General features: G+C 42.8%; 1 protein-coding gene across 6 annotated transcripts in view; it reads right to left on the bottom strand.

The window, feature by feature from the left end:
• The window catches only part of VPS35L (VPS35 endosomal protein sorting factor like), a 148006-nt gene that overhangs the window by 59275 nt on the left and 66486 nt on the right, over nt 1-22245 (bottom strand). For 4 of the 6 annotated variants that reach the window (XR_010583862.2, XM_005591372.5, XM_015442472.4 and 1 more), the window contains 8 exons: nt 17829-17875; nt 16270-16381; nt 15314-15430; nt 14269-14322; nt 11212-11292; nt 6396-6458; nt 3969-4054; nt 1686-1766 (listed from right to left, as the gene is read on the bottom strand). Coding sequence is in view for 3 of the 6 variants with exons in the window: in XM_005591372.5 (XP_005591429.2) it covers nt 1686-1766; nt 3969-4054; nt 6396-6458; nt 11212-11292; nt 14269-14322; nt 15314-15430; nt 16270-16381; nt 17829-17875 (641 nt within the window). In the remaining 3 variants the exon portion in view is untranslated. The remainder of the gene's footprint in view (nt 1-1685; nt 1767-3968; nt 4055-6395; nt 6459-11211; nt 11293-14268; nt 14323-15313; nt 15431-16269; nt 16382-17828; nt 17876-22245) is intronic. The other 2 variants (XR_012429315.1, XR_012429316.1) reach the window with 1 other exon arrangement.

Genomic DNA, 22245 nt, shown 5'->3' with positions numbered 1-22245 from the left:
ATTTATTTTTTAAAAATTTTAAGAGCGTAGAGAAAACAGGAGTCAAGGTTTTTGCTTGTCGGTTTGTTCTTGGAGAAAACGTTTTGGCAAAGATTGCCCATTGTCCTTCAATACAAACGTCCACTTTGTTCTTTTTTTGTTTTTGTTTTGAGATGGAGTTTCGCTCTTGTGGCCCAGGCTAGAGTGCAATGTCGTGATCTTGGATCATGGCAACCTGTGCCTCCCAGGTTCAAGTGATTCTCCTGCCTCAGCCTCCCAAGTAGCTGGGATTACAGGCATGTGCCACTAAGCCTGGCTAATTTTTTGTATTATTATTATTATTATTTTTTAGTAGAGATGGGGTTTCACCATGTTGGCCAGGCTGATCTCAAACTCCTGACCTCAGGTGATCCACTCATCTTGGTCTCTTAAAGTGCTGGGATTACAGGTATAAGACACCACACCCAGCCCCACTTTGTTCTTAGAACAACATTCCCTAGCCTCCTTCCCAGTTAGGGGTGGCTATGGGACACTTCTGAACAATGCGATGTGAACACAAGTGACGTGTGAGCCTTCCCAGCTTTGTCCCCAAAAGAAAGCTGCTGTTCCCCATTGCCCACAGGCCAGAACGTGGACATGGTTTAGGTACGTCAGCTTCCAGGAAGAAGACAAGGACAACACCCCAGATAGATTGGGAGAACAATAAGACAGAAATAACCTGAGTCCCTGGATGATGTTTGAAAGAAGAGCTGCCCTACCCCTACCTTCTGGTCTGTCTACTATGCACAATTTTAACAAGACAGAAATCAACCTTCTATTTTACTTAAGCCAAAACCCGATATCTCACAAATCTAAGTGCCTGTCTGGATGCCTTTTGTGTCTTTATTTCTATTTTTGTCCAACTAAAGTCTACCGGCTCCATTTTTATGAAATGCCTCGACACTTTGATTTTCATAACTACCCATGAATTTGAAAGCACAAAAAATCATAGAAGATTCTAAAACGCAGAGAAAACAAAGAAGAAATACAATTCGTCTTGTTTATGGTTAAGTTCCAAAACAATTTTCTCCATTCTTGTAACATTTTCCAGTAAATCAAGCTGCTGTGTTTAAAAATTCTTTGGGGACTAAAATTTCAGCCACAAACAAGCAGGAATTGCCCTAAGCATAGTCAAATGAAAACATATTTTAAAAATAAACAAACAAAAACCAGAAAGCAAAGCAGTGACTATTCAGCCTTTGACTGAAAGGTAACGCCTGTGGATAGGCCTCAGCCTGAAGTATACCGAGGAAATAGAGTCCTTCATTTAAGAAATGTGAGCAGTTTCATTTGAATTTCAAATAATTGGCTAATAAAGAGATGAAATAAAAAGGCTATGTTACTGGATGAGTGAGCTCATTATTATACTATCTGCTGCTCTCAGAAATCTCCAAGAGACACGGAGTTTGAGTTCACTTGAATGAAACCAGCTTTTTACCCACAACATAAATTCCTTTCTAACAACATCTGCCACGTCGCTTTCTCAAGAAGGTTACCCTCAGCCTCCTTCCTCTCCTAGACTGGAATGTCTTCGTTAGCAAGAATTTGAATACCCCCAATAATGTAATATTATTCACAGTGGCAGCTTAAAGAATCATTCCCTAATGTTCTATTAGGTGGCATTAAGACCCAATTCGTGTTATATTTCAGCCGCAAGCATGGCTTACTTCACGGAGTCATGCATGGTCTTGCAAACGTGCAAAAGGGCATTCAAAATGACCGGGTCCTTGGTGGGCTCTTGTTGATGCCTAGGAGACATTTAAAGGTAAAAGTTAAAGTTTTGTCCACTGACAGCACTGTAAGAGTGGATTCAGTTTTCATCCACTGTACACATTTGAAAAGCAGCAAATTATCCAGCTGGCATTTCACCCAGCCCAGTTTACCAGTAATGAGCCGTGTTCTGGTTGTCTCAGAATTTTTTTTTTAATTTTTGAGATGGAGTCTCACTCTGTCACCCAGGCTGGAGTGCAGTGGTGTGACCTCAGCTCACTGCAGCCTCTGCCTCCTGGGTTCAAGTGATCCTCCTGCCTCAGCCTCCCAAGTAGCTGGGACTACAGGCGTGTGCCACCACACCTGGCTAATTTTTGTATTTTTGGTAGACACAGGGTTTCACCATGTTGACCAGGCTGCTCTTGAACTCCTGGCCTCAAGTGATCGGCCTGCCTCAGTCTCCCAAAGTGTTAGGATTACAGGCATGAGCCACCACATCTGGCCCAGAATTCTTTAAATAATAAGTTTGCTCTTCTACACACATGATAACTTCTCCTAACTGCAAAATCACAGAAAAACTCTTCCCTTTCCTAAACCAGGTGGGCTAAGGGCAAACCTGTTTTTTGTTTGTTTGTTTGTTTGTTTTTACTATGCTTCTCATACCTTCTGAAGCTCCCCACAACCTGTCTGTCACTGTGTTTTTAACAGGCAAATTTTGCCAGGCAAAATTATTCATTTGGTTTTTCAAAAATATAAAAGGGCAAACTTATAACAAATATTTAGGTAAGTAAATTAGGTATATTTATTCCAAGCAAATTAATTAGGAATTAATATCAATCCTTAGGAAGGAATTAATCTTTTAGAAAGATGACAAGAAAAGCTTAAAACATTTGAGCAATATCAAACTCAATTTTCCAAACTGAACCATATCTATAGATACTTAATATTTAAAGTAACTGTAGCCTTTTTTAACTTAACCTTGTCCTAAAAAATAATATATTGTACATGAAATCACATTAAACTATACACTGCCTAATACATTTAAAATAAATATGTAACTTTAAAAATAAAAACAGGCCAGGCGCGCTGGCTCATGCCTATAATCCTAGCACTTTGGGAGGCAGAGGTGGGCAGATCACCTGAGGTCAGGAGTTCGAGACCAGCCTGGCCACCATGGCGAAACCCTGTCTCTACTAAAAATACAAAAAAATTAGCCAGGCATGGAGGTGGGTGCCTGTAATCCCAGCTACTTGGGAGGCTGAGGCAGGAGAATTGCTTGAACCCAGGAGGTGAAGGTTGCAGTCAGCCAAGATCGTGCCACTGCACTCCAGCCTGGGTGACAGAGTAGGGCCCTGCCTCAAAATAAATTTTAAAAATAATAAAATAAAAATAAAACCCTAGCTAGGCAAGGTGGCTCACACCTATAATCCCAGCACTTTGGGAGGCTAAGGTGGGTGGATGGCTTGAGCCCAGGAGATGAAAACCAGCTTGGGCAACATAGAGAGACACTGTCTCTACAAACAATACAAAAATCAGCTGGGTTGTGGTGGCACACACCTGTAGCCCCAGCTACCTGGAAGGCTGAGGCAGGAGGATCACCTGAGCGTGAGAAGCTCGAGGCTGCAGTGAACTATAATTGTGCCACTGCACTCCAGCCTGGATGACAGAGTGAGACCTTGTCTCAAAACAAAAACAAAAACACCTTTTTTCCACGCACCACCTTAAAATTATTTCATGTACCACTAGCCGTTGGACAGTTTCGGGAAACACAGATTTAATCCAAAAAATGAAAAGAACTAAATTTGATTTTTTTTCTTTTTTGTTAAAGAGCTAAATTTGAAAACTGATCACAAATTAGTCAGCTACATAACTAAACACTGAAGATGAAAACCTTTCTAGCACCGGTGCCTTCTTCATAAGTATGTACGCCCTGATTTGTATCCTTAAAAATGTGACTCTTGAGGGAATTTATCAAAAGACTCCTCCTTCTGAAAACATATCAAAGTAAAATGGAGCTGCTGGCAGGGCTCATGATAACACTTGGTAGTCTGTCTTCTTAAACACGAATTGCAAACTTTTATCATGACTGCTGCCTTTAATGTGGCTTTCCTTCCAGTGTGGTTTTCTGTATGAAATACGTACACCTCACTTGGCCTCAAAGTGCAAGAACTGATTTTTTAGCAACAGGTTTCACAAGGGCACTGGGAATCAAAGCTTCCGCTGCACGCCGTGGCACTCACTTGATAAAGGCGTCCATGATGCACTTGCAAACCTCCACCCGCACACTCTCTTTTTGGAACATGTCCAGAAACGGCAGAAATTTTTCCTATAAATAAAGCAAGCATTCTATATGCAAATGACACAAGTTACTGGAAGGAAGGAATCTGTGGGTCTCTTTTAATGTGGAGGTCAAAAAAGCAGAACAGAGGTTCATCTCTCTGAGTCAGGTCAGATGAGGACTCCTCTGAAATCAGGGAGAGGACCTGACTGGGCTTGTAAAAAGCTGTTACTGAGCCAGGCACAGTGGCTTATGTCTGTAATCCCAGCACTTTGGGAGGCCGAGGTGGGTGGATCACTTGAGGCCAGGAGTTCAAGACCAGCCTGGCCAACATGGCGAAACCCTGTCTCTACTAAAAATACAAAAATTAGACAGGTGTACCGGTGCATGTCTGTAGTCCCAGCTACTTGGAAGGCTGAGGCAGGAGAATTGCTTAAACTCAGGAAGGCGGAGGTTGCAGTGAGCCGAGATCGCTCTGCTGCACTCCAGCCTAGGCGACAGAGCAAGACTCTGTCTCAAAAATAAATAAACAAGCAAACAAACAAACAAACAAAATAAAAAGCTGTTACTGTTAAAACAACTTATATGCATTCCAGGGATTGGTGCTGGGACCAGTTAACATTTTGGCGAGCCATCCCGGCAACCTTTGATGACCGTAAGCTTCTCCGGGCAAGGCAGACTTCAGTCTTTTTATGATTATATTGATGAGCAATGGAAGAAGAGTCAGAGTACAGCTGTTCAGAGGTGGCCTCGAAATTGGACTGCCTGGCTCTGAATCCTAACCTCGGTGACTGTGTAACTGTAAACAAGTTGCTCTACTTCTTCCTGCATCAGTTTTCTCATTTGTAAAGTGGGAGTATGGTAGTTGCTCCCTTATCTGCGGTTTTGCTTTCCAGAGTTTCAGTTACTCTCAGTTAACGGCCATCCGAAAATATTAAATAGAAAATTCTAGAAATAATTCATTCATTTTTATTTTTATAGTATTTTATTTGTTTGAGACAGAGTCTCGCTCTGTTGCCTAGGCTCAAGTGCACTAGTACAATCTCGGTTCACTGCAACCTCAGCCTCCCCAGTAGCTGGGACTATAGGCATGCACCACCACACCTGGCTAATTTTTTGTATTTTTAGTAGAGACAGGGTTTCACCATGTTGGCCAGGCTGGTCTGGAACTCCTGATCTCAGGTGATCTGCCTGCCTCGGCCTCTGAAAGCGCTGAGCCACCACGCCCAGCCTCATTCATTTGAAATTGAGCGTTGCTCAGAGTAGTGTAATGAAATCTCACGTTATACTGTTCTGTCCCGCCCAGGCTGTGAGTCATCCCTTTGTCTAGTGTCTCCACATTGTAGACGCTACCCGCTTGTTAGTCACTTAGTAGCTGACTTGGTCATTGGATTGACTGTCATGGTATCACAGCATTTTTGTGTTCAAAGAACAGTTATTTTACTTAATAATGCTCCCAAAGTGCAAGAGTAGCGATGCTGGCATATCGTTATAATTGTTCTATTTTAGCTATTGTTGTCAATCTCTTAGTGTGCCTAATTCATAAACGAAACTTTATCGTAGGTATGTATTTATAGGATAAAACATAGTATACACAGGATTCAGCACTATCTGCGATTTCGGGCACCTCCTGGGCGGTCTTGGAACGTATTCCTCCTGGATAAGAAAGCAGTACTGTAGTGATAACTCCTACTTCCCTGCCGTGGTGTGAAACTGATGTGAGGCAATACTTGTAAAGTTCCAGAACAGTGCTGGGAGGGTGGTATATGTCCAATAAATATTAGCTGCTATGATTAAAATAAAAACTCTTACAATCCCGTGAGCACACATAAATGGAACCTGGAAGAGGGAAGTGAAGGGAGAGACACAGAATGTTACTATACAGAGGATAACCTAGATTCCTACTTGCCCAGGGCACTGAGCAAACTTGAACAGACATCGCAGGATATTTTAAATTTTTGAGGGAAACATGGTAAATCTCAACTGTCAGACACTGAAACAACTACTAGCTCAATGTGTTTCATAGTTTTAACATTAGGCTATATGATTAAAAAGCAAGTGCTCTGTGAAAATCACTGTGGAAGAGCAAAGAGAAGGCTGTCCAGAGTGTTTCGAAGGTTTGAGAAGTTGTGTAATGCCCAATAGAGCACATATCCCATAAGTAAGGAATGAAACAGAAATAATATTTTTCTTTCAGTTTTTGTGCATTATTTTTTCAAATACTGCTTAAGCTGTTAGGACATAATACTTAAGTTGATCAGACCTAACTAACTACAAGGAACTGCTGAATATTTCTTTTGGCCTGGGGCATCATGAAAACATTACCGAGACAATGAGAACCTCTGAGCCAGGTACAAATCTCCAAAAATAATTAAGAAATGCTACTTACCACTGAGAAAAGAACTGAGAAGTCATGGAAGTGGGCAATAACTTTCTTAATTATTAACTGAAGCTGTAAAACAAACAAAAATCTTATTTTTAAAAACTTAATGTTTAAAAATTTATTTCTGGTTCACATTCTCTCATGAAAACCTGAATTTTTTTTTTTAAAGGCAATCACTTTTCATAATTTACAATTATAACTACAATAAAGTAAGCCTGGATTGTTCAACAAATGGTGAACTGGGCTTAGGGAAGGCTCTGTCTGAGTCTGAGTTTGCTCAATGACTCTGTACATCCTACTTTCTAGTCCTGGGGAAGTAACTGAGTCTCAGTCTCAGCTTCCTCATCTGTGAATTGGAGATCAAAGCAGTAAGGACTCAATGGAATGGTTCGTGGAAAGTCCTGATTGCACTGCCCGCCCTTAGAAAGTTCTCCATTAATGTCAGCTATTGTTATTCCTTGAATAGTGGGCAAACTTTTTCTATAAATGTCCTACATTCCACCACAACTACTCAACACTACTGTAGTGCAAAAGCAGCCATTGCCAACATTAAATGAATGTGCATTAAATGAATTTGTGCCAATAAAACTTTATTCACAAAAACGAGTGGCAGGTTACATATAGCCTATGGGCTGTAGTTGGCCAGTTCCTATTCTACATCATCGTAGGGCCTTTTTTTCTTGATTATTCACTGGAGAGGATTTGGACAGAGTTCGCTGGTAGAGTTAAAGGCCAAGGTATTACCCAAGGACGGTGGCACAGTCTGTGAGGTCTGCCTCAAAAATGCCCAGATACTGATGGTTACCGCCCCTCACTCTGCGATGCACAGTCCAGACCGAAAGGTTGACAGGGTCTTGGTCCAGGAGAGCCAGGGAGATACTGTTTCTAAATACAATAGAACTCCCTACCTCTGGGTGCTATCAAGAAAATGTACTGACAATTTGTTTACACTAAAAAAACTGCTGTTTCAATAATTTCCAAAGAAAATCTCTCATGTTCTAAAAACAGAACATGAAGAACGTTATGTGCCCATTCCATAATTAGGCAGCTGACTAGGTCAGTCAAGCAAAAAACTAATAAAGGACTTCAAAACTTCATCATAAACAATGCTCCAAGGCATACCATTGTAAGACACTGCAATGCTGTCTGGTTAAAATAGTTTCTGAAGCACAAAGCACCTAATCCCTTTAGAACAAGAAATTTTTTGTTAACACTTAAGCACAGCTACATATAAACTGTGATTTTAAAAGATAGGAGTTTTTTTCCCTTAATATTTCATTGTAAAAATGCTCAAAAATAAAGAATATTGAAAGAATTATACAAACACCCATTTATTTACCACTTAAGACTCTACAGAAGCTAGTATTTTAATTTACTTTATCTCCTCACTTATCCATCCATCTAATGATAGAATTTGTAAACACACAGCCCATCTACTTTTTAAAACCTTTTTGTTTTATTATTATTATTTTTTGAGACAGGGTCTTTCTCTGTTGCCCAGGCTGGAGTGCAGTATGGCATGATCTCAGCTCACTGCAGCCTTGACCTCCTGGGCTCAAGCAATCCTCCTGCCTCAGCAGCCTCCAGAGTAGCTGGGACCACTGGTGCTTGCCACCATCAGCTAATTTTTGTATTTTTTTAGTAGCGACAGGGTTTCACCATGTTGCTCAGGCTGGTCTTGAACTCCTGGGCTCGAGCAATCTGCCCATCTCGGCTTCCCAAAGTGATGGGATTACAAGTGTGAGCCACTTCACCTGCCTTTAACTTTTTATTTTGAAATAATTTCAGACTTGCAGAAAAGCTGAAAGAATAGTACTGAGAACTCCCAGTGGGCATATTCTTTACCCAAATCCATCAATTTTTAATATTTTGCCAAATATGCTTTCTGGTTCTCTCTATGTAAAACATACTATTTTTTCCCTGAACTATATGAAAGTAGATTGTATGAATCATGCCCTTACCCCTTAACACTTCCTTTTTTATTTCCTAAGAAAAATCATATTCTCTGACATTTCCACTTGCTGTTATCAAATCGGGAAAGTTAACACTGATATAATGAAATCTAATCTAATTTGAAATCTAATCCAATCTGTTGATTGTCTCAATTAGTCTTTTCTGACATTACTATTTTCCATCTTCTACGCAGGATCCAGTCTGAGATTGCACACTGCATTCCATTTTCACGTCTCTTTAGTCTGTGTTAATTCACAAGTTCTTCCGTCTGTCCTTGTCATTTATGGCAATGATATTTCTGGGATTTTGGGTTTTTTATTTATTTTATTTTACTTCATTTATTTATTTTATTTTTAGTTTAGTTCAATCAGAGACAGGATCTCACTCTGTCACTGAGGTTGGAGTGCAATGGTGCTACCATAGCTCACTGCAGCCTCCAACTCCTGGACTCAAACAATCCTTCCAGCTCTGCCTCCTAAGTAGCTGGAACTACAGGCATGCACCACCACATCTGGCTAATTTCTTTATTTTTTAAATTTTTTGTAGAGATAAGGTCTTGCTATGTTGTCCACACTGGACTCAAACTCCTGGCCTCAAATAATCCTCCTGCCTCGGCTTCTCAAAGTCTGGAATTATAGGTGTGAGCCATGGAGCCTGGCTACCGTGATATTTCTGAAGAATTATAGAATGCTTCTCAATCTGGGCACGTGTGACATTCCCTTGTGATTAAATTCAGCTCATGCATTCTCAACTGAAATGCTATACAGGTGATGCTGTGTGTTTCTTAGGGTACTACATCTGCAGGCACATGATGGCCTTTTGCTCCTCATTGGTGAGATGAACTCTCATTAACTGGACTGTCCAGTGTCTGTGCTGTATAGTCACTATTTTCCCCATTGCACTGATACCTGCTCAGTAGGAAGACCTTTTAAGATATGCAAATATCCTGCTCCTCATTGAACTATCAAAATCTCTCTCCTCCTCAATGCATGCAAAACTCTTCTCCCCCCAGGTTTAACAGACACCGATAATTCTTACCTAAAGGAAGACAATTCTTGTCTTTACTGTGATGGCTGCAAAATGGTGATTTTTCCAATTCTACCACTTCTTTCACATTTCTCAATCCGCTCATCTATTTATCTATTCGTCATAAGGATGGACTCTTGGATTCCTATTTTATTCAATGGGCTATAATCCGTTACTGTCCTAATTCCATTTGATCCTCAAATTGGGAGCAAGTGAGAGCCCCTTCAAGCTGCTCTTATACCCTTTTCACATGCCCCCATTAGTGGGGTGTTTTTTTTTTTTTTTTTTTGAGACCATGTCTCTCTCTCACCCAGGCTGGAGTGCTCACTGCAACTTCCACATCCAAGGCTCAGGTGATCCTCCCCTGTAGCATCCTAGGTAGCTGGGACTATAGGCATGCACCACCAGGCCCAGCTAATTTTTATACTTTTTGTAGAGATGGCCCAGGCTGGTCTTGAACTCCTGGACTCAAGTGATCTGCCCTCCTTGGCCTCCCAAAGTGCTGGGATTACAGGCATGAACCACCACACCTGGCCTCACTGAACTCTTTAGAAGCAAAATGTGACATAATGTATGCAACTTATTATCAAATAATTCTGAAAAAAACATACACACATACATGTATATATGTGTGGACATACATGAATGATAAAGCATATGTGGTGAAATACTAACAGCTGGCCAGACGTGGTGGCTCACACCTGTAATCCCAGCACTTTGGGAAGCTGAGGCGGGCAGATCACGAAGTCAGGAGATCGAGACCATCCTGGCTAACACAGTGAAACCCCATCTCTGCTAAAATTACAAAAAAATTAACCAGGCGTGCTGGCGCACCCCTGTAGTCCCAGCTACTCGGGAGGCTGAGGCAGGAGAATCACTTAAACCCAAGAAGCAGAGGTTGCAATGAGCCAAGATCACACTACTGCACTCCAGTCTGGGCAACAGAGCAAGACTGTGTCTCAAAAAAAAAAAAAAAAAAAAAAAGAAATGTTAACAGTTAGTGAATCTGGGTAAAGAATAATAGAAATTATTTATTTTAACTTTCCAATAAGTTTAAATTTATTTCCACATAAGGAAGTTATGCTTAAGCCCAGGAAGTCGAGGCTGTGCTAAGCGGTGATCACATCACTGCACTCCAGCCTGGGTGACTGAGCAAGACCCTGTCTCAAAAAAAAGGAAAAAAAAGTTGATTTAACTAAAAATACTTGCAATTTACTTATTAGTGACAACAATGATGACAACGCTTGTTGAGCACTGCAGGCCACTGTGTGAGGGCTTCACTTCATCCTTGCAGTAACTCTCAGGTAGCACTATTACTATCCCCACTTCACAGGTGAGAAAACTGGGGCACAACAAGGTTAAGTAACTGATCAAAGGGCACACAGCAGCCCCGTGCGGTGGCTCACGCCTGTAATCCCAGCACTTTGGGAGGCCGAGGCGGGCAGATCATGAGGTCAGGAGATCGAGACCATCCTGGCTAACAAGGGGAAACCCCGTCTCTACTAAAAATACAAAAAATTAGCTGGGCATGGTGGTGGGTGCCTGTAGTACCAGCTACTCAGGAGGCTGAGGCAGGAGAATGGTATGAACCCAGGAGGCGGAGCTTGTAGCTGAGATCGCGCCACTGGACTCCAGCCTGGGAGACAAAGTGAGACTCCATCTCAAAAAAAACAAACAAACAAACAAAAAAAACAGGGCACATGGTACATGGCTAGGATTTGGCAGAGCTACGATTCAAACACAGGATTATCTGCCTTTATAGCATGATCCATGCAGAATGCCTATTTAATTCAACAGAACAAAATTCCTAACAATGTTGAAATGAGAAATGCAAATCTGTTACCTGGGGGTAGGAATCTTCAAATGCACGATCTGGAGTCATGTGCTTGATGACATCCGCCAAAACGGTATTCACCTCTCGTTTCTAAGCAGGGAAAAGGAACCAAACCTGCATTAGACACTGTATGGCAATCGCTGACCATGTTCCTGGGAGAAAGGACTAACGTATTCAGAATACATCACACGTCTTCCAGGAAATCGCTTTCAATATTCTGCTGAAAATAACAGAAGGGAGGAAATCCCACTCATATCACCTAGTCTAGTACCACAGCCCCACACCTAGTCAGGACTAAACGCTGTTCTCAAAGGTTCTGGGGCTTTACATTGTCCCTGCTTTCCCCGAGCGGTGGTCAAATCGGCCTCTTTCTGCCTGCCTGTCCCAAGCCCTCCCTCAAGTGCCTGCAGAGAGAACAGTGAAGCACTGTGGAAGAGTGCAGGCTCACCCTTGCAAGCCGTCTGATCTAACTGCTCACTGCTCACTTTTGCCACCTTTAGCAGGAGTCAGCCAAGTGCAGCCCAATCCAGCCCAGTGCCTGTTTTTACAAGGCCCACAAGCTAAGAATGGCTTTTAAGTCTCTACAATTAACTGCTGATTTATGAGAATTACAAAAGGCAGAAGAGCACGTCAGACACCATCACAAGGATGCAATGGGAAAAATGCAGTCTTTGCAAACTCTACAGGGCAAAAGACCCAATTTCTTCAACAAATAAATTACAGGGAAAGAAAGGGGAAGGAGAGAAGGAGACAGTTTGAAAGATAACTTACATATCAAAAGTATCCTAAAATGCCTATTGCAATGTAAAAGCCTTATTTTCAACCAGATTTCAACAAATAAACTTTTTTTTAAAATCAGATAATTGGGGAAATCAGAATATTGACTGGTATTTATGATATTAAATAATTAGTAACTCAGCCGCGTGAGGTGGCTCACGCCTGTACTCCCAGCACTTTGGGACGCCGAGGGTGGACTGTTTGAGGTCAGGAGTTCAAGACCAGCCTGGCCAACATGGAGAAACCCCGTCTCTATTGAAAATACACAAAATTAGCTGGGTGTGGTGGTGTACGCCTGTAGTCCTAGCTACTCAGGAGGCTGAGGCAGGAGAATTGCTTGAACCCAGGAGCCAGTGGTTGCAGTGAGCTGAAATCGTGCCACAGCACTCCAGCCTGGGCAACAGAGTGAGACTCTGTCTCAAAAAAAAAAAAAAAGCAACTTTTTTCTTTAGAATAATGTATTTAGATTTGGTTTAAGGAAGGGAACCCTCCAACCTGGGCAACACAGCGAGACCCCATCTCTACAAGTAAAAAAAATTTAGCCAGGTGTGCTGGCATGTACCTGTGATTCCCGCTACTCGGGAGGCTGAGGCAGGAGGATTGCCTGAGCCCAGGAGGTCGAGGCTGGAGTGAGTCACGGTCGTACCACTGCACTCCAGTCCAGGCAACAGAGTGAGATCCTGTTTGTCAATCAATCAATCAATGGAATCCTTACATTTTTACAGATGTGCTGAAATATTGACAGATGAAATGATACAATGTCTGAGATTGCTTCAAAATATTCCAGGGGTCGGGGGGCACGGTAATGATATAAATCACACAAGATTTGTCATAAGTTGATAATTTCTCATTGATGGGTACAAGGGAGCGAGTCTGTTTAAATTTCCATAATAAAATGTAAAATAAAAATAGGACCAAAAAAACACAAAAATCAATGGACCAACATTTACCTGATGCTCAAAACGAGGCAAAATCAATTTTGGTGTTAGAGGCCAGGATGGTGTCTACCTGCACCTCCCCAAAGGCTGAGGTGTGACAGCGAGGGGCAGTTCTGGGGGTTCTGTGGGGTCGTTATTTCCTATTTGCTATTCTGGACAGTGATTACATGGTCGTACCTTGTGAAAATTCATTGAGCCAGCAAACTTATGATATGTGCACGTTTTTGCATGTGTGCTTGGCTCGGTCTGTTTGGGCTTCTCTACCAAAATACCATAAACTGGGAAGCTTGAAACAACAGCAATTTAATTCTCACAGTTCTGGAGGCTGGGAAGTCCAAGATCGAGGTAGATTTGGTGTCTGGTGAGGACCCATTCCTCACAAATGGCATCTTCTCCCCAAGTCCTCACGGGGTGGAAGGGGACAGTGAGCTCCTCGGGACTTATTTGTATTATTACTTTGGTTTTGAGGCAGAGTCTCACTCTGTCACTCAGGCTGGAGTGTAGCAGTGCAATCTTGGCTCACTGCAGCTTCTGCCTCCCACATTGAAGCGATTCTCCTCCCTCAACCTCCTGGGTAGCTAGGACTACAGGCACGTGTCACATACCCGGCTAATTTTTTTTGTTATTTTTAGTAGAGACGGGGTTTTACCATGTTGGCCAGGCTGGTGGGCTTCTTTTATTATAAGGGCATTAATCCCCTTCATAAGGACTCTGCCCTCATGACCTAATCTCCCAAAGGTTCCACCTCCTAATACCATCATCTTGGGGGCTAGGATTTCAACATATGAATTTTGGGAGGGCACAGACATTCAGATCATAGCAATGCTATACTTAAATTTTTAGGACTTGATTAAAAATAAACAAATTACTCCGGCAAGGGTTTTGAACCCACTTCTATCTGCTTCTAAAGTCTCTGCTCTTTGAGAAGCCTAGTATTCCCCTAACTGTGGTTCTAGTCTATGCCTAGGGAAAGAAACATTTGCTTAGGAAAAGAATTACATGCCAGTCAAACTGTTTGGGAAATGCTGCTTACTAGACTCTGATGTATAGTCGCAAGGCACTTTAGCATATAAACATCTAAGGTATCCTATGGTTAAAAAAAAAAAAAAAAAAGGTTTAACTTTGTATAATGCTGCATTTTCCAAACTTAAATGTAAACATGGAACAGTTATTTTTTGTTATAGTATACATATTAATGATCCCTCATGCTTTATCATGAAGAACGCAATTTTTATAAATTATAACAGCAAGCACCATGGTCAAATGCCTCAATATCTAAACTAGGCTAATTCACTATTATAAACACGAAAAAATCTAATTCTTTCAAAAACACCACCACAGTCACACATACCGTGAAATGCTTGCAGGTGTATTCTACCCACACTTCGGCACAATTAATGTAGTCCTACAAAGAAAAAGGAAAGCATCTTAACGTTAAGTCCAACATAGTATGCCTTATAGCAAACAGGAAGCTTCAGGTGGCTCTGTTCAATGGTCGGAAACGGGAATTTCCTTTTGCTAATTACTGGCTTAAAGGCTGATCTTTAATTTAGGAATATCCTATTAACGATATTTTCAAACCTAAATCTTACAAACTGTTACATTTTGGATGCCCTCTATAAAGTTAAGTGATCTTTTATAAAGTTTCAAATATCTGTAATGGTATGCATTTTTTTAAGTTTTATTTTTTATGGCAGTTCTGAATGCATGATCATGTAATTTTATACTTTCAGCACATCTTAAGGCTGTGAGGATTGAATTTTTAAAAAATCAAAGAAATTACATCTTTAAAGCTATCCATTCTCTATTATAGGTAAACAAATAATACAATTATAATAAATAGATTTCTTTAGGGAAAAATGTATAACTAATGAAAAGATCATTTCCATTTTTTAGTTCAAATAGAGACAGGGGTCTTGCTACGTTGTCCAGGCTGGTCTGAAACTCCCAGCCTCAAGTGATCCTCCTGCCTCAGCATCCCAAAGTGCTGAGATTACAGGTGTAAGTCACCATGTTAGGCCCGGAGGGGTAATTTTTTAAAAGAGTAGACGCCAAAACTTGGACAAAAAGTGGTTGATCTAAAGTTTAAATGGCAGGCCGGGGAAAGTGGCTCATGCTTGTAATCCCAGAACTTTGAGAAGCCGAGATGGGTAGATGTTTGAGACAGCCTGACCAACATGGTGAAACCCAGTCTCTACTAAAAATACAAAAATTCGCAGGATGTGGTGGCACACACCTGTAATCCCAGCTACTCAGGAGGCTGAGGCAGGAGAATTGCTTGAACCCGGGAGGCAGAGGTTGCAGTGAGCCAAGATGGCGCCATTGTACTCTAGCCTGGGCAACAGAGCAAGACTCCATCTCAAAAAAAAAAAAAAAAAGACAAAATGGCCACCCACCTGTGGGTTCTTCAGCTTAGTGATAACTTTCCAAGCTTCGTTGAGAATCTGAAGTCGGTCACTCTCGGGAGGATCAGCCAAGGCCAAGTTTAACCCCAGTGATCGAAAAAGGAGATGCTAAGAAAAAAGTCAAACCATCGTGTTATGGAAATTTTAAATCAAAGTAACTTGAAGCTCAAAGAAAAGGAAGAAAAGAAAAGAGAAAAGGTAGTAATGTTTAATCCTTCTTGGGGCCAATCTTCCAACAACCTCCTTCTGAAGTTCTATCAAACATATCTGCCCCAGCTACACTGAGAGGCTCACACAGAGTTAGCTACATCTGTTGGTCTAATTTGGGGCCATAATATTCCACTGAACAAAGTTTTTCACAAATAATGAATGAACATATGTTCTTTTGTTTGTTTTGAGACAGGGTCTCACTCTGTCATCAGGCTTCATGACATAATCATGGCTCACTGCAGCCTCAATCTCCTGGGCTCCAAGCGATTCTCCCACCCTAGCCTCCCAAGTAGCTGGGACTACAGGAATGCACCACCACACCCAGCTAATTTTTGATTTTTGGTAGAGATGGGGTCTTGCTATGTTGCCAGGCTGTTCTCAAACTCCTGGCCTCAAATGATCCTCCTGCGCTGGCCTCCCAAATACTAGGATTATAAACATGAGCCACTGTGCCCAACCTGATATATTCTTAAATACGTTAGACCAAAGTCTTTCTTAAATCCTTCGTAGTGAGCTAATTTGATAGATTTAGGGCTCATGGGGGCCTGAAGCCTAGCAACCACATGGGGTCTGACAATCCCAATCTCTAATTCATCTTCCATTGCATTCCTCAGACACAGAGCCTTCGCCTGTGTTCCTGCTGGCCCATGCTGTTCCCAACACCAGACTGTCTCTCAAAAGCTATCGGATACACACCGCTTATTTGTGTCCTATTGAGCATGAAGTCAAGAGCCTACCTTGGGGAAGCCAGATTCATCACACTCTTTAATCATGCCAATGAAATCCATAGACCTTGTGGCGATGAACTCAGCCCGGAAGGCAGACATCACGGAATTCAACAGCAAGGCACTGCAAGACACAGATCCCCAAGTCAGCCTGGCTTCTCCTCAATCAAAGCTGCTTTAATTTTTGGGTATATATTGCCAGGAAGGATGACTAACAGCTCTTTAGTGGCAGGGTTGGAGGAAAAAAAAAAAGACCAGAGTAAAAAGGTAAACTGGAAAGACTAACCCAGTGTCCTGCACATATTAGAAACTCAATAAATGTTGAATTAACTGGATGTTTAGATGGGTGGATGGATAGATGGCAGGATGAATAGACAGATCAGCAAGTGATCCAGTTCATTTAAGAAGAAGAGCGAGCATTCAATAAGCTGGTGCACTAATGAGACAGAACATTAAGTAACAATATTGATCCATGTTGTAAATATATATCCACATCATTTATGTAAGAGTTTTTTTTTTTTTTTGAGATGGAGTCTCACTTTGTTGCCCAGGCTGGAGTAAAGTGTCACGATCTTGGCTCACTGCAACCTCCACCTCCCGGTTCAAGTGATTATCCTGCCTCAGCCTCCCGAGTAGCTGAGATTACAGGAATGTGCCACCATGCTTGACTAATTTTATGTATTTTTAGCAGAGACAGGGTTTCACCATGTTGGCCAGGCTGGTCTCGAACTCCTGACCTCAGGTGATCCACCCGTCTCAGCCTCTCAAAGTGCTGGGATTACAGGCGTGCACCACCGTGTCCGGCCAGTTTATGCAAGAGATTTCTTAGGAAAGAGATCTTATGTTATAGGCACTAGGCTCTGGGGACATAGTGGTGAACAAAGCCCATGCAAGGATATTACCACTAAAAGGAAAGCAGAGAGACAACCTCATATTTGTGACAGTCAGGGAGATGAACTTCATCCTAGCCCAACCACCTACCACAGCCCCATGGGGAAATAACTATTATTATTATTATTTTCTCTTTTTTTTGAGACGGAGTCTCACTCTGTTGCCAGGCTGGAGTGCAGTGTCATGATCTCGGCTCACTGAAACCTCTGTCTCCTGGGTTCAAGCAATTCTCCTGCCTCAGTCTCCTGAGTAGCTGCGACTACAGGTGTATGCCACCAACCCCGGCTAGTTTTTGTATTTTTAGTAGAGATGGGGTTTTGCCACATTGGCCAGGCTGGTCTCGAACTCCTGACCTCAGGTGATCCACACACTTCAGCCTCCCAAAGTGCTGGGATTACAGGCATAGGCCACCACGCCCGGTTGGAAAGAACTATTATTATACCCGTTTTACAGATGAGGAGACAGAGGCACAGAGAGGTCAGGCAAGTGGCCCAAGGTCACAGGGCTAAGACAGAACATAGCCAAGGTCTGAGGCCAGGCAACTGGACTCCAGCATTCTAAACCTCCATGCGATCCTGCCTCTCTCTCTTCAGCTCTATGCCCAGGTAAGCAGGCCAAGCTCAAAAATAGCAGCCAATGCCATTTTCAAACTCATGCTTTATGAATCTTAAAATACTTACTTGTTTCCTAGTTTCTTACACCTTTCCATCATCTCGGTCAGCAGAGCCTATTACGTTAAAAATAATAATAATTAAAAAATCAGGTTGAAGGAGCTAAAGTAACATTTCTAAGAGATTTCCAAAGTCAAACTCTAAAGTGAATGTAGCCACATGTCCATTAAGATAATTCTCAGTGTCTGGTAGGGATGGGGAGGCTAGGGGAGAAAAAATTCACTTTCATGGCATTTAGCGTAATAAATAGAAGCTGGGGGCTGGGCATGGTGGTTCACACTTGTAATTCTAGCATTTCGGTAGACCGAGGCGAGTGGATCACTTGAGGTCAGGAGTTCGAGACTAGTCTGGGCAACATGGTAAAACCCTGTCTCCACTAAAAATACAAAAATTAGCCAGGTGTGGTAGCGGGTGCCTGTAATCCCAGCTACTCAGGGGGCTGAGGCAGGAGAATCACTAGAACCCAGGAAGTGGAGGCTGCTATGAGCTGAGATCATGCCACTGCACTCCAGCCTGGGGGACAGAGGGAGACCCTGTCTCAATCAATCAATCGATCAATCAATAGAAGCTGGGACCCTGGCATCAGGCACACTTGGATTCAAATCCAGCCTCACCAACTACCAACAACGAGACTTCGGAAGAGTTGGCAACTCTGTCGAACATGGGTCTCCTTATTGCAAGGCTATAAGTGGCACCATCTCAACTACGGGGTCACCGGGCACAATGAGAATGACAATTACTCTGCTCCCTACCTCTTTTGTAACCCCACATTCTTCCCTATTTCAAGAGGTGCGCAGGGTGCACTTAGTAATATGAGCAACAAACACCGGGCTAGAGCTTAGTGTTCACCAGCCATGGCGAGAAACACTTTGCACTCATGATCTTACCGCTCCCAACCACCCTTGAAGCAGGGGCTCTATTCTCCCATTTCACAGATGAAAAACAAAGCCACAAATAGCAATGTTTTTCACCCAAGGTCGCACAGTTAGTGATGGCAGCCAGACATGAACCTGGGCAGGCTGGGATCAAAGGTCACGTTCTTTGATACTTTTCTTCTCCAACACAGTTTGAAGTCTATTTTTTCCCCCAAAGGGAAGTAGATTTTTTTTTAACTCATTGGAATACTGTTAATGGCTTTGGAGCTATCTTAAGATAATTACATATCTTTAAAAGAGCTCCTGTTTTTAAGAAAATCAATGGAAGAAGGATCATTTAGGGCAGTGGTTTGGAGAAGGTCAAGCCCAAGACCAGAGGCAATGACAGGACAATGAGCACTGCCCAGGTTTCAGGCTAAGTCCTTGACTTTCCTTTACTCTCTTACTCTTCACTATGTCCTTGTGAGGTCCATGGAACATTATCCCCATTTTACAGATGAAAAAGCCAAAGGTTAAGCCACTTCCTAATAAGTGGTAAAATGGGATTTGTGCAGGCCAGGGGTGGTGGCTCATGCCTGTAATCCCAGCACTTCGAGAGGCTGAGGTGGGAGGATCGCTTGAGCCCAGGAATTCAAGACCAGCCTGGGCAATATAGTGAGAACTCACCTCTACATAATTTTTTTTTTTTTGAGACAGAGTCTTGCTCTGTCACCCAGGCTGGAGCACAGTGGTGCGATCTCGGCTCACTGCAACCTCTGCCTCCCGGGTTCGAGTGATTCTCCTGCCTCAGCCTCCCGAGTAGCTGGGACTACAGGTGTGTGCCATCACGCCTGGCTAACTTTTTGTATTTTTAGTAGAGACAGGGTTTCACCATGTTGGCCAGACTAGTCTTGAACTCTGCCTGCCTCAGCCTCCCAAAGTGCTGAGATTACAGGAGTGAGCCACCACGCCAAGCCATAAAATTTTTTTAAAAATTAGCTGGGTGTGGTGGTATATCCTGTGGTCCCAGCTACTCAGGAGGCTGAAGTGGGAGGATCAATTGAGCCCAGGAGGTCAAGACTGCGGTGAGCTGTGATTGTGCCACTGCACTCTAGCCTGGGCACCAAAGTGAGACCTTGTCTCAAGAAAAAAAAAAAAAAAGACATGGTGGGCACGATGGCTCATGCCTGTAATCCCAGCACTTTGGGAGGCTGATGTGGACAGATGGCTTGAGCTCAGGAGTTCACGACCAGCCTGGGCAACATGGCGAAACTCCATCTCTAAAAAAAAATTTAAAAATTGACCAAGCATGGTGGTGTGTGCTTATAGTCCCAGATTCTCAGGAGGCTGAGGAGGGGGCATCACTTGAGCCTGGGAGGTTGAGGCTGCAGTGAGCCAAAATTGCACCACTGCACTCCAGCCCGAGCCACAGAGCAAGACCCTGTCTCAAAAATAAAAAAAGTAAAAAAAATAAAAAATAAAAAGCAAAATAAAATAAAACGGATCTATATCTAAGTCTGGACCCAAAGTAAAAAAATAAGTGTTCTTAAATGCAATTCCACTCTTTCTGATGGTGCTCCTCTCTGTCGTAAGTGTTGCCCTTCTCTGTCCTAAGTGTTGCCCTCTCTGTCGTAAGTGTTGCCCCTCTCTGTCGTAAGTGTTGCCTGAATAAGTGAGAGGTGACGTTGGAGATACTGTTGGAATCCCTACCCCCAGAACCCTGACTATATTCAGATTTCCATCTATGCCTCACATAAACTAGGTTGGCTTCTGTCATGAACTGAATTATATCTCCCTTAAATTGTTTGTTGGAGCCCTAACCCCCAATATCACTGTACTAGGTTAAATGGAGTCTTAAGGGTGGGATCCTAATCCCACAAGACTAATGCCCTTGTAGGAAGAGACAGCAAGGATGTGTGTACACAACGGAAAAGCCATGGGAGGACACAGCAAGAAGCTGGGAGTTTCCAAGTCAAGGAGAGAGGCCTCGCCAGAAACCAACCTTGCTGGCCCCCTTGATCTTGGTCTCCTAGCCTTCAGAACCATGAGGAAATAAAGTCTGTTGTTTAAGCTCCTAGTCTGTGGTATTTTGTTATGGGAGCCCGAGCAGACTAATACAGACCCAAATCTATCATAGCAGGTCTCGTTCCCCTTGCCCATGACCCATTTCTAGCTGCTGAGACAGGATGGGAAGTCTTTGAGAGATTTGGAGAAAGGTTTCCTGTTCTTAAACAAGGACCCAAGAATCAAAGATTCCCTGGATGTTGTCAGCTCTGGACGTGACGCTTGGAATGGCTGCCCCCACCTTGCTGCTAATCAGCGTCAGCAAAGCGAAAAGATGGACTGAAGCTGCCCACCCAAGAGCCTCCACTTGTTGTGGAGGAGGACACATGGAATTATCTGTGGAGGCCAGACCCGTTCGATGTTTGTTCCTTACAGCCAAAAGCATCCTAGCTGGTGAACACAACTGACCACATCATAAATGGCTTCCCTAACCCACTCTTGGGTATTTATATTGGAAAAGTCATTCTTAAAGACCAATAGCCAAGTGGCCTTCGGAAAAGGCTAAGAAAGGAAAAGAGAGATTCTGTGTAATCACCACATTGATACTCCCTGACACACAGAAATAATCATTCAACGCCTACCTAACGAGCAACTTGAGTATACAGTTGACCCTTGAATAACATGGTTTTGAGTTGTGCGGGTCCACTTATACACGGATTTTTTTTCAACCATATGCTGATTGTGAGACACAGTATTTGTGAGATGCCAAACTCAAGTATACGTGGGTTCCATAGGGCCAACTGTGAGACTGTGAGACTTGAGTATGCGTGGATTTTGATAGACGTGGAGGCTGGGCACAGTGGCTCACACCTGTAATCCCAGCACTTTGGGAGGCTGAGGCGGGTGGATCATGTGAGGTAAGGATTTAGAGACCAGCCTGGCCAAGATGATGGGACCTTGTCTCTACTAAAAATACAAAAATTAGCTGGGCGTGGTGGTGTGGCTGTAGTCCCAGCTACTTGGGAGGCTGAGGCAGGAGAATCGCTTGAACCCAGGAGGCAGAGGTTGCCTGAGTGGAGTCGGGCCATTGTACTCCAGCATGGGCGACACAGCAAGACTCTGTCTCAAAAAAAAAAAAAAAAAAAAAAAAAAAGATATACGTGGAGATCCCAGAATCAATCCCCCAAGTATTCCAAAGGATGACTACAGCAACCATTGTTCCAGACACTGAGGGTAAGATGGGAGGAAAACAGCCAGAAACCCATGCCTTCGTGAGGTTTACTCTATCTCATATACATGCACATGCACACACACAGGCGCGCACACACACACACACACACACACACACACATATAAATGAGACCTCCTGGCGCACCAATTCTGGAAAGATTAACTAGGGCAAATGCCCTAGTTAAAAGGTAACAAAAGAACAAAAGATTCTTACCATTAAGACAAGATAAATGCTTAAAAAGTTCCCTCTCTCACAAAAGATGAATGCACTAAAAATGCATCCAAGAATATAACTTTAAAAAACCAAAGGCTCTGTCGTCATAAAGGAACTTAGGAAT

The sequence above is a fragment of the Macaca fascicularis genome, chromosome 20 (assembly GCF_037993035.2).
Source record: "Macaca fascicularis isolate 582-1 chromosome 20, T2T-MFA8v1.1".
Classification (NCBI taxonomy): domain Eukaryota; kingdom Metazoa; phylum Chordata; class Mammalia; order Primates; family Cercopithecidae; genus Macaca; species Macaca fascicularis.
Note: the sequence above shows the minus strand (reverse complement) of the source record. Positions and strands in the feature narration are given on the sequence as shown.